At 42.4% G+C, this 14,709-nt stretch overlaps 1 protein-coding gene across 13 annotated transcripts in view; it reads left to right on the forward strand.

The window, feature by feature from the left end:
- STOX2 (storkhead box 2) overlaps positions 1-6,134 on the forward strand; it is a 144,436-nt gene extending 138,302 nt beyond the window's left edge. For all 13 annotated transcript variants that reach the window (XM_039550354.1, XM_019287124.3, XM_019287125.3 and 10 more), the window contains one exon: positions 448-6,134. In XM_039550354.1, coding sequence (XP_039406288.1) covers positions 448-643 — 196 coding nt within the window. In that variant the 3' untranslated portion in view covers positions 644-6,134. The remainder of the gene's footprint in view (positions 1-447) is intronic.
- The last annotated feature ends 8,575 nt before the right edge of the window (positions 6,135-14,709 follow it).

The following is a 14,709-nucleotide window of genomic DNA, read 5'->3' on the forward strand; positions in this document are numbered from 1 at the left end:
GTAGAAGAGGAGACAGCAGAGGATGCTGTGTTATATGATTGCTGTCCTAGGTCTGCCTAGTTCACAGAGCTTATTTGATGAAGCTGCTTTGTGCAAAACTGCACCAGTCAGGAAAAAAAACTAGCACATTCCAAGTGCAAGATGGAAGCTATTTCCTTGGGTGAAAAATTCAGATGCTTGATACTGGTTCAGCTTACAGTTTGTGTGACAGTTTCAGCTGTGCTTAGTGCTATACCTGTGTTATGGTATGATGACTGCTGAGCACCTCTGGGACGAGTTTTGGAGGAACGTATGTGTACTGTCAAAAAGAGATGATTTATTGGTGTGATGTTACACGCAAACACAGGAAACCTGTTATAAAACATTCTATTTTCCTTTCCTGTCTGGTCGATAGATATATAGGCATGTCATATATGAGTGTGTATATATATTTCTTTTCCGTTCCAGTACTCGTGAGAGCCTGGCATCCAACACTTCAAGTATTGTTGAAAGCAACAGACGTCAGAACCCCGCTCTGAGCCCTGCACATGGTGGCGCAGGCCCAACGTTCAACTTCCGAGCCACTGCAGACCCACCCACGAGTGAAGCTGAGAAACTGCAGAAACCTGGTAACTGCCTGCAAGCTTCTGTCACTAGTGTCTGATAGTCAGCCTGCCTCAGATCGTCTGTCTCATCCTATACAGCAAAGTTTACGACACTGGGACTGATGTTTACATCTTCGGGGAAAAATAAAACAAGCATCTCAACCACAGTTTTAGTGTTTACTTAAACTGTGCTGCTATGTAGACTAGGGGCAACAAAGAAATCTTTATTTCAAGGTATTGCTTTTCACATTTGCGGCTCTGTAGCAACAGAATAGCAGTAGGGATAATATGTACACTTTTTGCTTCACTTAATTGTAACTGAGCACATATATGAAAGTCTAGACACTGTAAGTGTAATCTGCATTTTCAATGTCCATGCAGTTGCCAACTTCATTTAAAAAAATGCCACAGATGTGTGATGCCCCTGGTCAGAGGCTAAACTCTGCTGCAGAGTTCATCATTTTTTCCTTCAAAAACTGAGCCACTGCTGAAAGTAACCAGCCAGGATCACCATGAGGAAAAACAATGCCAAACATGACAAGTCATGACCTCAGCTCTATATGTGAATTATTAATACTGATCAGTCATTTTCACTGTGCATTTTTGTGACACAATTTTACAAATACCTGGTTAAGCAAGTAAAAGGAGGTTTGGGGTTTGTTTTGGTTTGCTTTTTTTCTAGGTATGGAGGGTGGGTAGGGAGGCGGCTCCTCCTTTTGTTTCAAAAATATGAGAGATGTTTACTTAATGAGACTTGCTACTTGACCTTCCATAGTCACCAGTGAGGAGGTGGGCCTTTGCATAGAGGGGGGAGTGGGGAGGAAAGGGAAAGATGTAACTGTCATGGAGCCACAATGTGGAGTGACACGAAATATATTAAATGTCTTCAGTATAATTCACATATTTGAAGAATCTAATTCTTGTGTCACTTCTGGTATTGCAACTTGCCATTAATATAGGAATCAGGATAACTAATTTCTTGGAACAAAAATATCCTTTATGATATAAATGACAAGTATGGCCTGAAGAATTGATTTCTTTCTAGTGGAAGGACATAAATCTATTTTATGTAGCTTATTAAATAGAGTGCCTAAATTAGGCTATTAAAAATAGCATACAATGTAATGATTATCAGAGAACAAAATTTAGAGAATTATAAACTTCTGGCCTTTTTATTCGTGGATGTTACTTGCAATTTAGCATTTTATGGACATGTCTGGTTTCTAGAAATTCAATGTGTCCACTTGGTTTGCAGTAGAAATCTGAGTTCTGCAGGCATGGTACATCCTAATTGCTCTCCCTAAACTGTTACTCCAATGTAATTAGTACTATGCTAATTACTGCAGAGTAAATTCTACAGATAGTTAAACTCCAAGAGTAATTTTAGGTATAGGGTCACATTCTGCTCTGTTATTCATGCAACCTGGTAGTGCAACAAACTGTTTTTTATCAGAACAGACAAATTGGTGGAAGGATAACACAGATACTAAAATGTGCAACAGCCCAAATTGTTTCATAGAAAAGGGCCATTTACCCTGTCTAGCTCTTGTAGTACACAGGTATGAAACCCAACTGTACATATTAAACCCCAGTATTTTCATCAGGTTCTGGTGACATTTATTACTCTGTATACAAAGTTATTTGAGCTTCAGTTATGTTCTCTATTGTCATCAGAAGTCTTTACTGAAGATTCAGCCTTATGTTACACCGTCCGATAGAGTTCATTTACTTACAAAACAGCTTTCTAACTCTGCACACAATCGGTTCCCAGTTCTGTCAAGAATACCCAGTCAAGGCACGGGTCTGTTTTCATTGATTTCAGTGTATAATTTCCATTTCATAGGAGCAATAAGACCTTTCAGTGCACATAAAGGAAATTATTGTGCTTTTGGTTGGTTATCAAAGTCACTTGGCCTTTAGCCTTCTGCCTTATCATACCTTCCAAGATGTGCTCTAATTACCATATAATGCTTTGCATGACGCATCTTATTATTCGATATGTAACTCCAGCCGTACTTATTCCATGCAAACTGTTGAGTCAGAGTTTTTGTGGGGAATTGTCATATACTATGCAGTGGCTGACTGTGATTTTGTTTCTGAGATGAGCTCTGACATCAGTAGTATGTATCAATTCAGTAAATAAAAATGTCGAAATGATAAAAAAACTTACAGTGATGATCTGAAGTACTAATGGCAGTATTAAAATGTGAAGAGCAGAAACAGGTTTCACCTTTGGGGAAATAATTGTTTGTCATAAGCTAGTCAGAATTTGTGCAGGCAGCTGGTTGTACAGAAGACATCATTCCAACAAAATGTGATAGTACATACCTATAAACTGTATAGTATGTTATTTCCTAAAGTTCCCAGAGACCAGCAGACAACATAAATGTCATATTAATGTTGACATGGCATTGTACCAATATTAATGTGACTCTTGGAATATGGAATGTAAACAGAAGTTTCAAATAGAAACGTTCTAATCTTGATTTTTTTTTTTCCTTTTAAAATCAACAATGGAAAATAAGAAAATTCCATCTTGAGGTTCTGGTAACAAAACCACGAGAGTGGAGCTTGAGTGCTTTATGTCACCCTAATCCTTTGATGAAATCATAGCCTTGTATTATGTGGTTGCTTATCTATCATTCTTCTAATGTATCAATTTAAAGGTTTACAGAGTTAGATTAGGTTGAATCTGTGTTGTGTTCAACTGTAAAGGGTCAACACAAATCTGTCGGCATTTTGCACACTTAATATGTATTATTATAATACAACATGTTACTTTTATGGTAATTTTTTTTACACATATAACTACCTCCATGAATTTGATGAAATGCAGCAACATGAAAAGTGTATTGTACAAAGCAAGGTTAGAAACTTTGAAGCATTAGGTCATGGCGTTCTCTTGTGTGTCAAAGCTTGCATATGAAGTCATCATGTTTCCATTGCCACAATTTCCTTCTACAATGTTAATAAGATGGCTTTCAGATGAGTCACTTAAAGACTGACAAGGCTGCATAATTGGGATAAAAGTGAAAGGGAGGATGAAACCTTCCATCCTCTCCCCAGTTACTGCTAAAATTTCTGCCTGGTAGAACTTGAAAATGTATTTGTAATTTAGCAAATTAGAAACATCTACAGTCTGTGAAATACGATTGACAGTTTAGGGTTTAACAGGAGACACTTTGGGTATTTTCTTGGCAGCCTTCAGATACTTGGGGCCCTATTCTGCCTCCATCTTTGTCAACATTAGTACATCATGGTTTCTCTGAACTGGCAAGGGTGTTTAAACAGCTCTTTCTCTAATGATACACACTCTGGTCTCTAGATTGTGTGCATCTAAAACATTTGCTCCTATAGAAATTACCAACAGCCTTTAATTGACGTGTCTGGGAGCAGTATGAGGGTCCCTACTCGAGGTATGTGCCTATTGTTCAAAGAGCATGGGCAAGTTTCCAAGAAAAATTAAGCTGGCTTTTGAAAAGTAGCCAGCTGCAACAAGCCACCTTTCAAGAGGGAAGAAAGAAAGATTTTTCCAAAAACCAAGGGAAGAAAGTGGCAGTTGAACCTAAGCAGATCGCATTATATACAAATCCCGATTTATGAACACCTTTCAGCAAACCTAGTACCGTTATCCTTATGCAAATTAATATACAATCATCAGTTGAGCTAATTTTGCCATTTTAAGTATTTCAGTTTAAATTTAGAAGAAATCATTAGCCATTTGACTCCCTGCACCACCGTAAAATGACTGTTATATGCGAAACAACGTTCACTCAACTTTAAAAATAAAAATGTATTGGAAAACAAATATTTTAATGAAAACCATGGCCTAAGTGCTTGCCAGCAGTAGTCATTGTTAGAAAAGAGAACAAGCAAACCAGTATTCAGAGGCCATCATGAACACAGATAATACTTTGCACTTAAATCACACATTTTTGCCTGAGGGTCTCGAAGCACTTGCCTGTGAGGTAGGCAGAGTTCGCTGACCCTACTTTTTGTCTGGGCCCCTTGGAAAAAGCAAAGGCTGAGAGTTTGCAGACTAACTTATTAACTAGTTCCTTTTTTAAAGTTACTGAAGTAAGTTTAACAGTTAACCAAAGTGTTCCATGTTTATACTCTGAAATTATTATTTTGATGCATTCAGTTTATTTAAGTAAGAAACTACATTACAGCCCTGCAGACACTCTTGGATTAGCAGTTCCAAAACCAAGTTCGCAGTCATACGAGTACTGGCAGCAGTGGTTTTAGAAGCAGTTATGTTAATTAAAAATTTGTTTTTCAAATACATTTTGCAGCGCTTTTCTCAACACAATTGTTCAAATTGTTGTGCTGAGAAAGCAAATAGCACTCCTGATCTGGTGTCATACCCACAGTTTACAATTATCTTTGCTCTTCTGAAGAAAACTGTACAGTATTAGAGAGAAAAGTTCTATTTTTTACGAAATTCTTTTAAAAAAAAGGGTATATATCTAAAATGTTCCCCCCAGCATAAGTAAAGTGCATCATTACTGCATGAGACACTTGCAGTGGACCCACCAAAAGCCAAGCTGGTGCTAGAAGAAAACGGGACTATCACACTTCTTTTATGGCGCTCTAAACGTTGGTTTCGGTTATGCGCGTGTAAATCTGGCATAACTGCCCTGATCTCCGAGGATCTGAGAGAGATGGGAATGGGTCGTTAACTCCATTGAAGCTCATTTCTGAGCTGAGGGTTTCCGTGTTCCTCCCCCGCCCCAAGACACTAAATGCAGAGAAGGAGCCGAAGGCCACGCACGTGGCTCTGGAAGGGCAGCCTGGGCTGAGTCCCTGCTGAAACGCACAGCCACCCAGCCGGGATCCGTGACTGCTGCCAATGTGCCCCGCCTCGGAAGGGTGATTGATTTTCCATGTGGTGCACTGCCCTCCTGTTGTATAGCGGTTAGAGCCACCCAAAGGATACCCACCCAGAAGTATGAAAGGGCCCTTGGAGTAATTGGCACAGATGTTACTTTTATGTGTGGAGGAGATTTTAAGTTTAAAGGGATCATAATTCTGCAGGTAATTTTCTGTGAGTGACTGAATGTGGCTGTTGCATTAGGTTTAAATGAGTTAATAAATGCAAGTGGGACTTACTGTATGTTAGAAGGGAGTTTTGCAGCCAAGACTGCCTTGTATAAATGTGTTTGCACTGAAAAAAAAATTTAAAAATTACTTGGTCTCTGGTTGCTGTAAAGGTCATCCAAGATGGATGTTCTGTTTATATTGTATAGTATTTCATATGAAATAATTGCAGTTCATGAAATGTCTTCCCTAACGTTACTGATTTATAACAGCACATTTGTAACATGGTTTTTATTGTGTCAGTGTACCATATTGTAAATGATGATTACTTGTCATGCTTAGTATAATAATTTAAAGGAAAAAAAAGGACAGGGATTTTTGTAAGTCTATATTTGAAAGTCCCTCCATATGGTAATATTGTGTTCATGTTGTTTATGTAGTGTTGTGTGAAATATCCATTTTGGATTGTGTTACTTTTTAAGATATTAAATAACATTTGGTTATATGTTCTAAGTGGATTCTTTGCACTCATCGGTGGTTTTTAGAGAGTATACTTGTATTTCCATTTAACATGCTGTTTCTCTCCCTCACTTAGGAAACCTTGCACAACAAACCAGAAATCTCAGAAAAACAAACATCATATCAACTTGCTGTCTTCTCCTATGCTGTATAAAAGCTCTTTGGGCCATTAAGTAGGAGTGCAAGGGAGAAAATACACCTTTTTTTGTGGTTTGGATGGGACATGAAGTTGACAGCTACAGGGGGAATGCTATCTCCACTGAGTGCCCAGCTGAGATGCACCCATAATCCAGGAAATGAGAAGTCTATTAGGACATCCTGATGCCAAGGGCAACAGGTGTCAGGTCCCTCTTTTCCTCTCCTCTCCATCCTCATGAGCTAAAGGAGGACCTGGTGCACACACCCAAGAGAAATGGTTCTAGCAAGGAGTTTTTTTCACATTCTTCAAGAAAGCTGATAGCTGCTGAGTGGAAAGGCCCAAGTGGACAATGTAACATTCAAGTGCCATTTTCCAACCCTCTCTACCACCTGGAAGAAGGTTTGGAGGAAGTTTAGGGTCCAGGAGATTTGCCAGAGCTGTGCCATGAGAACTGCTGTTTGCCAAGGTCTACTATGAGAATTTACAACACTTACAAGATAAAAAACAAAGCGTCTCTTGGAAATAGGTGCTGTCTTAAGCACCTTGGCTTGTCACCTACTAGTGGCCCATACTACTACCATGCTATTTCTAGTCTTTGCTCATTCCCCTTCATCCATCTGCTTCCACTATAATCAATCTCCATGAAATTATGCATTTTGACTTAAAGGGGAGAAAAAACCCAAAGCCAGACAGGGTTTGGTTAGGGTTTTATGCCATCACTGACCTAGTGCCTTGCACAGGCAAAGTCAGTTTTGGGTTTTGGTAAACTCAGATTTTCAAGGCCTTTTCATTATTACTGGAGAAGTTTGCAAGCACGATCTCCCCCTCACAGAGTGCTTTGTTTTTGTTTCTATCCTTATGATGTGCTTGTATTTTAGGTGCTAAATTAGGCTAATCATTCATTACCTAGAAAGGAACTACTGTTGTCCAAAGTTACCACACCTTGCACTTTAAAACTTGCTTGGAAGCCTGGCTTGAATTCTCTTTGTACTTACTCTGCTGACAGGTAAACTGAAGATCTTGATCAAGTGACATCTTTTTGGTGAAACATGGCCTATAACGTATTGAAAATGTCTAGGGCCACTGTGTGGCTGAGGAAGTACTTCTCTTGCTGTTAGGTCATGCCTTTCTGCTGAGAGCACTGAGTAGATTTACATCCCTCTGCATCTACAGATATCTTACATCTGTAAGATAACTTTTTTGAAAGATCTTCTCTCCAGATTTTTTCTCCATCAGCCTCTCAATTGTTTCTTTAGTCTTGTTTTCCTCACAACTTGCTTTCTAGAATATTCTTCTATTGAATCCCCTCATCTTCTGCTTCTTTTTGACATTTATTCTCCTTCAGGTTGGGATTTTTTTTCCCCATACATGTTACTTGACACAAGAGTTCTTCTGGCCCATTTCTCATCCTCCCCTCTCAAAAGGTCATCCTAATCTTAGAGTGTCTTTCTCCCACTTTTCCATTACTTTCCCTTTCTCACTTTCCCTGCTCATCAGAAAGACCTTAGAGAAGAAAAGGTGGTCAGCTGCTTCAGGATAGGTGCACCTGTCAGCACCTCCCTTCAAACCATGATGTTGCAGGTTTTTCATTTTAAAAATGTTTAGGAATGTAGATATGCCCCCACTTTTTAGTCCTTTCTGTTCTCTTCTTTTGTCTGCTGCTCCTGATTTTTTTAAAGACTATGTGCTTTTCTGTCCAGCATCTCTGTGCTTTGCGGGCTCAAAGAGAAGAACAAAACCCCAAACTGCACTGGAACACCAGGTCACATCTGTCTTCCTCATGCCATCAAGCAAGGCCTCAGGTGAATGCTTAAAAAAGCAGTTTATTCAGCTGTGCTTTGCGGAATGGATATGAAGAAAATGGCTTCTATTTACTAGCCTTCCTAAACTGCAGGGAAGGTGCCCATGGCTCTGACACTCCTGTTCACTGTAGCTAGTACTTGAAGAGAGAAGGGTTTTGAGCAGTCAGTGGTGCTGGGGCTTTGATAACTGCCTGTGATTTTTTGTGGAGATGGCTGAGCTTGCATTTATAAGCAACTTCCTTCTATGCCTGTAGGTCCTCATGTTTAGTGAAGTATTTTTAGCCCAGCTGTCACAGAAGTGATGAATGGGGACAGGGAACGGGAAATCCCAAGTACTTTTTTTTAACATCTTTTTTCTTCTCTCTCATCCTAATAAGCACATAAAACCCAACCCTGTTCTGCCAGCTATGTGAAAGTAAGCAAAGACAGTAAATAAATTTACCAACATGACTGTGCATACACTGAAATAGTTATGTACCTGGGCGGCTTGCCTGCTTAGGGAAACCTGAAGCCTTTTGTTTTGAGTTCTCTCAATCTCTCTCCTCCTGTCCCTCTGCTTGTTGCTGGTAAAATTAGGCCAGTTGCCTTGTAAGTGACAAAGAGGGTCATGCTGGCAGGAAGCTGCAGAAGTAGCAGCTTCCAGTGTGTTCAGTAGTGTACCAGTAGTGTGAGGACGAGCAAGAGCCCGTGGCCTCTCCTATGGATATAGGCTTTCCTCATGCAGAAATCAAAAGGTACACCAGCACTGGCACTTCAACTGCAAGCGGGGCTGTGCTTCAGCAAGGGCTGTCCTGGTTGCCCACACTCACTGTGCTGTGGTTCCAGTTGCAGTCACTCAGTCTCAGCACAGATGGGCTGTACCACTTGCTGATGAAACTTCTGTACCGGAGGATGCACATCAGGAGCAGAGCCACAGCACTACAGCCTTTTTGGGTCCTGTTAGCTGGGTTTTTGGAAAATGAAGACCTAAGTAATTAACTTTACAGGGCAGCTTGTGCACTGGAGGGGTGTGAATGCAAACCCCATTCCATGACCCAGGTACCTGGAGCCTGCTGTCTCTGTCTCCACCATGCACACACTGCACACGCACCACTGCGCAGTGACTGCTGGGAGCAGCCATCAACACTGCAAACTTGAGGACTCAGAAGTGCAAACCTCCGGGCTAGCTGTGCCGTAGGATTGTGGGCAATGACAGGGCCAAGGACAGCAGAGAGGGATATTTGACTTTCTGGCTATGGCAGTTGGTAGATGTCCCTGCCTCCACAGTGAGGTCCCCCTCTTCCTTCCACACCATTGTTCCTTGCTCAGTAGCCTTGAACCAAATCCCTGGTCTCAGCTTCCTCCCTGAAGAGCTGTGGGGCCCCAGCCCCTTGCTGCCACTCACCCCCATCATGGGGAGGCTGTGCTGAGAGAGAACTCTGTCCAGTTTAGTGCAAGCCTCTGGCTCGGGCCCAAAGTGAACCTGCCAGAGAAGTCCTGTTTGGCATCCAGCTGCTGCAGTTTATGCTTCTCCGTGACAGAAGCTGGTGATGACTTTCAGATACTTGTAACTGGTCCAGCTGTGATGCTCGCCTAAAGCATGACCCTGTCAGAGCTCAGTAAAACAGTAACCACCTTTTTTTCTTTCTTTTTTCTCTTCTTTTTTAACCTCAAAAATGCATATGTTTTTTTCTTTTCTTCTAAAGGAATGCTGAAAATTCCCAGGGAACTCTGGGTTGAGGCAGAGGTGAGATGAAATCTGTGGCAGAAGCATCAGGGCAGGCACCACAAGGAGGAGAGGGGCAGGAGCCACTTTGTCCATCACGATGCAAGTGCACAAGGCCACCCTGGTGACCAGCCTGAGGAACAGAGGTGCCAAGTCCACAGAGGGACCTCAACTGGAGCCTCGTCCACTTGCCTTGCCCCATGGAGGAGGAAGAAGACACATCCAGCCCATGAAGTAGAAAAGGAAACCTAAAAAGCTCCTCAGCTCTGTTGTTCTGCTGCCCCATGGCTCCTGTGTCTGGCAGGCTGGCAGCCCCCCAGAGCCCTCCCTGGCACCGTGGGCCATGTTCCATCTAGTCTAGATGGGACTAGTGTCCCATGTTCTCCTCCCCACTTACTTCTTACTTATGAACAAAGTCACTCTATCTTCTAACCACAGTGTTTTATTTGTCAGTAGTTGCCAGGGGACCCTGGATATTTATTATTAATTCATGATGAAGAAACTCAGGAGTCCTCAGACCTAAGGCAGGCAATATATTTATTGTTTCTCCTTAAAGGTAGACCCTTTTCCTTTATGGTTTTATTGTTATCTATAACCCAATATGGAGAGAGAATTATCTCTCATGCTTTGCTGTTAGGCAGCAGACAAGTTTCACCAAATCACAGTTGGTACAGAAAAAAAAACCCTAAGTGAGAAACCAACTTATATTTGCAGACAGAAGTAAAAAAATAAAATCCCACAAAACTAAAGCTTTAGAGAATGACTGACAGCTTTGAAAAGCTCTTTCACTGCATTTAAAACATTTGCCTGGAGATGGGTGGACTTTTCTTGATCCAGAAACTACTGAAAGACTATTGCCTTAAAATATTTAGACCTTTGCAGATTTCAGAACTGTTAGTCTTTCCAAAAATTAGTTGCTTGGGATATTGCTGAAGAGGAAGCTGCCTTTTTTAACACTGGATTAGTAGTAGGTCGTCAGGTCCAGTCCGTTGAGACCACCAGAGTCAGTCTCAAGACAGAGAAGAGCAACTGAGTTAGTCTCACACATCAGGCTAAAAACAGAGACTTCTGGCTTTTTTTTTTTTTTTTTTTTTTTTTTTTTTTTTTTTTTTTGGTAAAAAGAAAAGGAATAATATACTCTCTAGGCTATATTGACAGGTAGCATGTGAATTCTGTGTCTCATGAGTGCTGCCTTGTGCCATGGATAATGCAGTCAGGGGTGCAACTCTGGCATGGGTCTCCATGAAGAGAGGGGTCAGCAGGCAACCAGCTTCTGCCCAGATTTCTTCCAAATTGGGATCTCTGCAACTGAAGGGGAAGAGAAGGGAGGTGGATACTGTTCTCCAGAAGGAAAATGAGATAATTGGAATATCAGGGCTTAAAATCCCAAGAGAGTTCACCAAAATAAAGAGGAAAACTGGAGGACAGAGGAATGTGAGGATGTACTTCAGCAGGGGAGTCATAGTTGGGACCAGCAGCTGGAGAAGGACGATCAGTTCAAGAGAGAAGAAAAAAATCTTTGCATCATTGGGAGGCCAGAGGATCCTGAGCTCCCAAAAGCCAGCTGAGATGGGGAACTATGTGTGCCTGCCTTCATGGTTTATACAGACTTAAAATAAATAGCAACTGATACTGGAATGTTCTGACGTGTCTGTGGGTGTACTGTAAGCATGTGGTGTCCCTGAGCGATGCCCAGCAGGGGCCAGGAGACAGTGCAGCCACTGAGGGCAGCAGGGGCTGCCTTTGCTGGAGGTGCCCCATTCACAGGCAGAGTGGGGTCCTGGAAAAAGCCCTGTGGGAAGGGATGGAAAGAGATCCTGGTAGGGGTCATCTGGCAGTCCTGTCATGCGGACTCCTCCTCTCTGCCACCCAAATGCAATGACCCTCCTCACTCCTGGTTAACTCCTGGTCTGAAGAACAACTTGCCACCCTTCACCCACTAGGTAGGAACTAGGCACATCTTGCAAACCTGGTGAGATATTCCCCTCTGCTCAGGCAGCCCCCTAAAACACAAATTGTAATTGCTTGTCTCAACCCATCAGCCTCCCCCCTCCTCATGTGTGCAGGAGGTTTCTGCTCCTGCAAGTTTTGGTCACTCTCAAGGCACTCACATTTGTCTTAGAATAAAACCTTCTCCCTTTTCCCCCCCATTCTTATCATACATACAATAGATTCCTGTTCATTCCCTTGCAACAGCTGCAGAGTGCCTCCAAGCTTTTTTTGTGTCAAAAAAACCATCTCCTCTCTCTAGCAGGAGAAGGTCTGTGATACATCCCAGATGTTTGCACGTGGCAGCAGTAGCCAGACACGACAGATTACAGGAAGGAGATGGATGAGCAGCAAGCAATTTCTTCTCCTCTTGTCCCTTCTTGGAGGTGGGGAAGTTTAGCTGTTTGCTCTGTTTGCCATGCTGGTACATGAAACCTTTTAAACATCACCTGAAGGCTTCTCCATTTTTAGTTGTGACTGTCATGGGGGACTGGAAGGGGGATGCAGAAAAGGTTCAGATCATTCTATAAGATTCAACTTATATTTTCTCTTTATTTACCTACTGCTGGTTCCAAATTAGCCCGTTCCCATCCCTTCTAACAGAGGAAAAATGCTGGCAGAGACCATCTCCACCCTGTGGCTGCTGTTAGTGTGCTCACTACAGCCTCAGGCTGTGTTCCTGGCTCTCTCTGATTACATCCTTTCTCCCACCCTTGCAGGATTTTTGGCAAAAAAATCCTGCTTTTTGAGTCTGGGCTTGTTCCTGGCCAGCTGTGGCCCTTGTCCCTGGCCGAGACCGTGGATGATGAGCTTGTTATAAAATAATTTATTCAGTCTTAGGATGCATTTGTCATATGAAAGCTGTTAGGCCAGAGAGGGTCTCCGTGCTGCAATGACTACCTGTGCCCAGGTACAGAGGAACTGTGGATGGTACTTTCTCACAGTGAAGCTGCCCACCTGCCTTATTATTTGTCATTCTGGCTAGGATGGCACTATTAGGGCTGTCGCAACCCACACTGGTGACAAACAGCAAGTGGTGGAGGGGATACACAGAAAGAGAGCTCCTTTTACACGGAAAATTTCCTATGCTTCAACACTATGCTGGAAATAGGGCCAACAAAAACAAGATTTTTTTTCAAGAGAGAAGTGGCTTAGAAGAGTCTCAGCTTCACAGTCAGGCAAGTGGCCGAAAAACTCTTCACTAGAGAGATCTTTTTATTTAGAGGCTGAGACTGGTAAAGACCCTGTCCACTCTGTCCTTTTATCAGCAGTCTCAAATGAAATGCTGTTTTGCTCAGCTTCCTGGAAGGATGCCAAAGCTTAATGTTAAGAGGAGTGCACCTTTCCTATGGACAAGGAGGAAAAAAACAACAAAAAAAGTAATCTATAGTGATCTGTGCTGACAGCTTTTTCCTAGAAATTGTCCACATAATTCACAACAGGAAAGAGATTTTTATCAACAAATTACTTCAGAAGAAGAGACTGATGGGAACAGTCCCTTGGCCTGCACTTTGGTGGAAGGTAAATTCTACAAAATTCTGTCCCAGTGATGCCTCACACACACTGGATATGTGGAGAGAGGCAGGGTAGGAGTAAATGTGTGAGGAACAGCACTGAGAAATTGTGATGACAATCATGGGGACATCCTTTTCCAAACGGGATGAGGAGCTCTGGCTTGTACTGATTCATGGGGTTTTTTTGCATGGCACTATTTATAATTTTGCTCACACTTCCTAAATGGTAGCCCTAATGGAAAATTACAAATTCCTCATAATCTGTCATGTATCTGAATTATTTTCTGGGTTTTCAATGGGAAAACCTACCATTTTCTTGACTGATTTAGAACAGTGAACACTGCAGACAATGAACTGACCAGGAACAATGAAGCACTGTATGTGAAACCTGGCTGGGTATTACCTGTTGGATTGGAGCTCATTGAAGCTGATTTGGGAAAATCCACCCTTGAGCTCATCCCTTGCCTTTTCCATCACAGGGTACCACAGGCAATTTCAGATGTCCTTTCAGACATCCTTGAATGCAGCTGTCCCCTGGGCACCAGGGGAAGCTGTGTGACACACAGAGCAGCAGCTCCTCTGGTTTTGGGGGTCCTTCAGTGAGGGCTTCATTTGGAGCCTGTCTGTGGCAGCTCTCCAGGGCAATGGGGATGTGTGGCTGTCACCACTTTGCCCATCCCACATGGTAAGGTGCTTCACCTGACATGGAGCAACCCCCTGTGGAGAGCAGGTCCTGTTTCTACTGCCTCAGCTCCTACACTATTTATCCTCCATCCTCCTCCTTTGTATTCATTTCCTGAGCTGCCCTAGCTGTCACATCTGCACAGTTACCAGCTGGCTTCCCATTTTTAATTGCCCTCAATGGGCTTCTTCAAGAGCCACACCTGCTTTTGGGGGGGCCTTAATTTGTCACTGTCCAAACTGGAGCAGCAAGCATTTAAAATTCAGCCTCTATGAGTGTGTTGTATTTCTTCAAGTGCGTGATTAATTGCTAGGCCCTGACAGGCTGCATTCAGCTATTTCTGCATAAAACAGTCTGTCTTCTGCTGGAAAGCTCCCCACATTATGGTTATTAAATATTGTCTTGTCCGCAGGACTTGGGTTTGTTCATCCCATTTGTTCTTGATGAAAGAGGTTGTATGAAACACAAAGAAAGCTCGGTGCCCTCACAAGTTTATTCTGTTTAGAGGGTGGAAAACAGTTACTTTGCTTTGTCATAAGTGTTCTTCTAAGGAACCATTTGAGATTAAGGCAGGAGGGGATGTTCCACATAACCCCACCCAGCCCCTGCAGCAGTGTAACCTTGTATAATCCAGCTCATAAACTGCTTGAATTCCACCTTAAAAGACATTAAGCTTTTTTTTTTTCCCTCTTTCACAGCTGCTGTTTGAAGGCTGCTTTAAAACCTTAGCTTTTA

This window comes from Corvus cornix, chromosome 4, assembly GCF_000738735.6.
Source record: "Corvus cornix cornix isolate S_Up_H32 chromosome 4, ASM73873v5, whole genome shotgun sequence".
In the NCBI taxonomy this organism is placed as follows: Eukaryota; Metazoa; Chordata; class Aves; order Passeriformes; family Corvidae; genus Corvus; species Corvus cornix.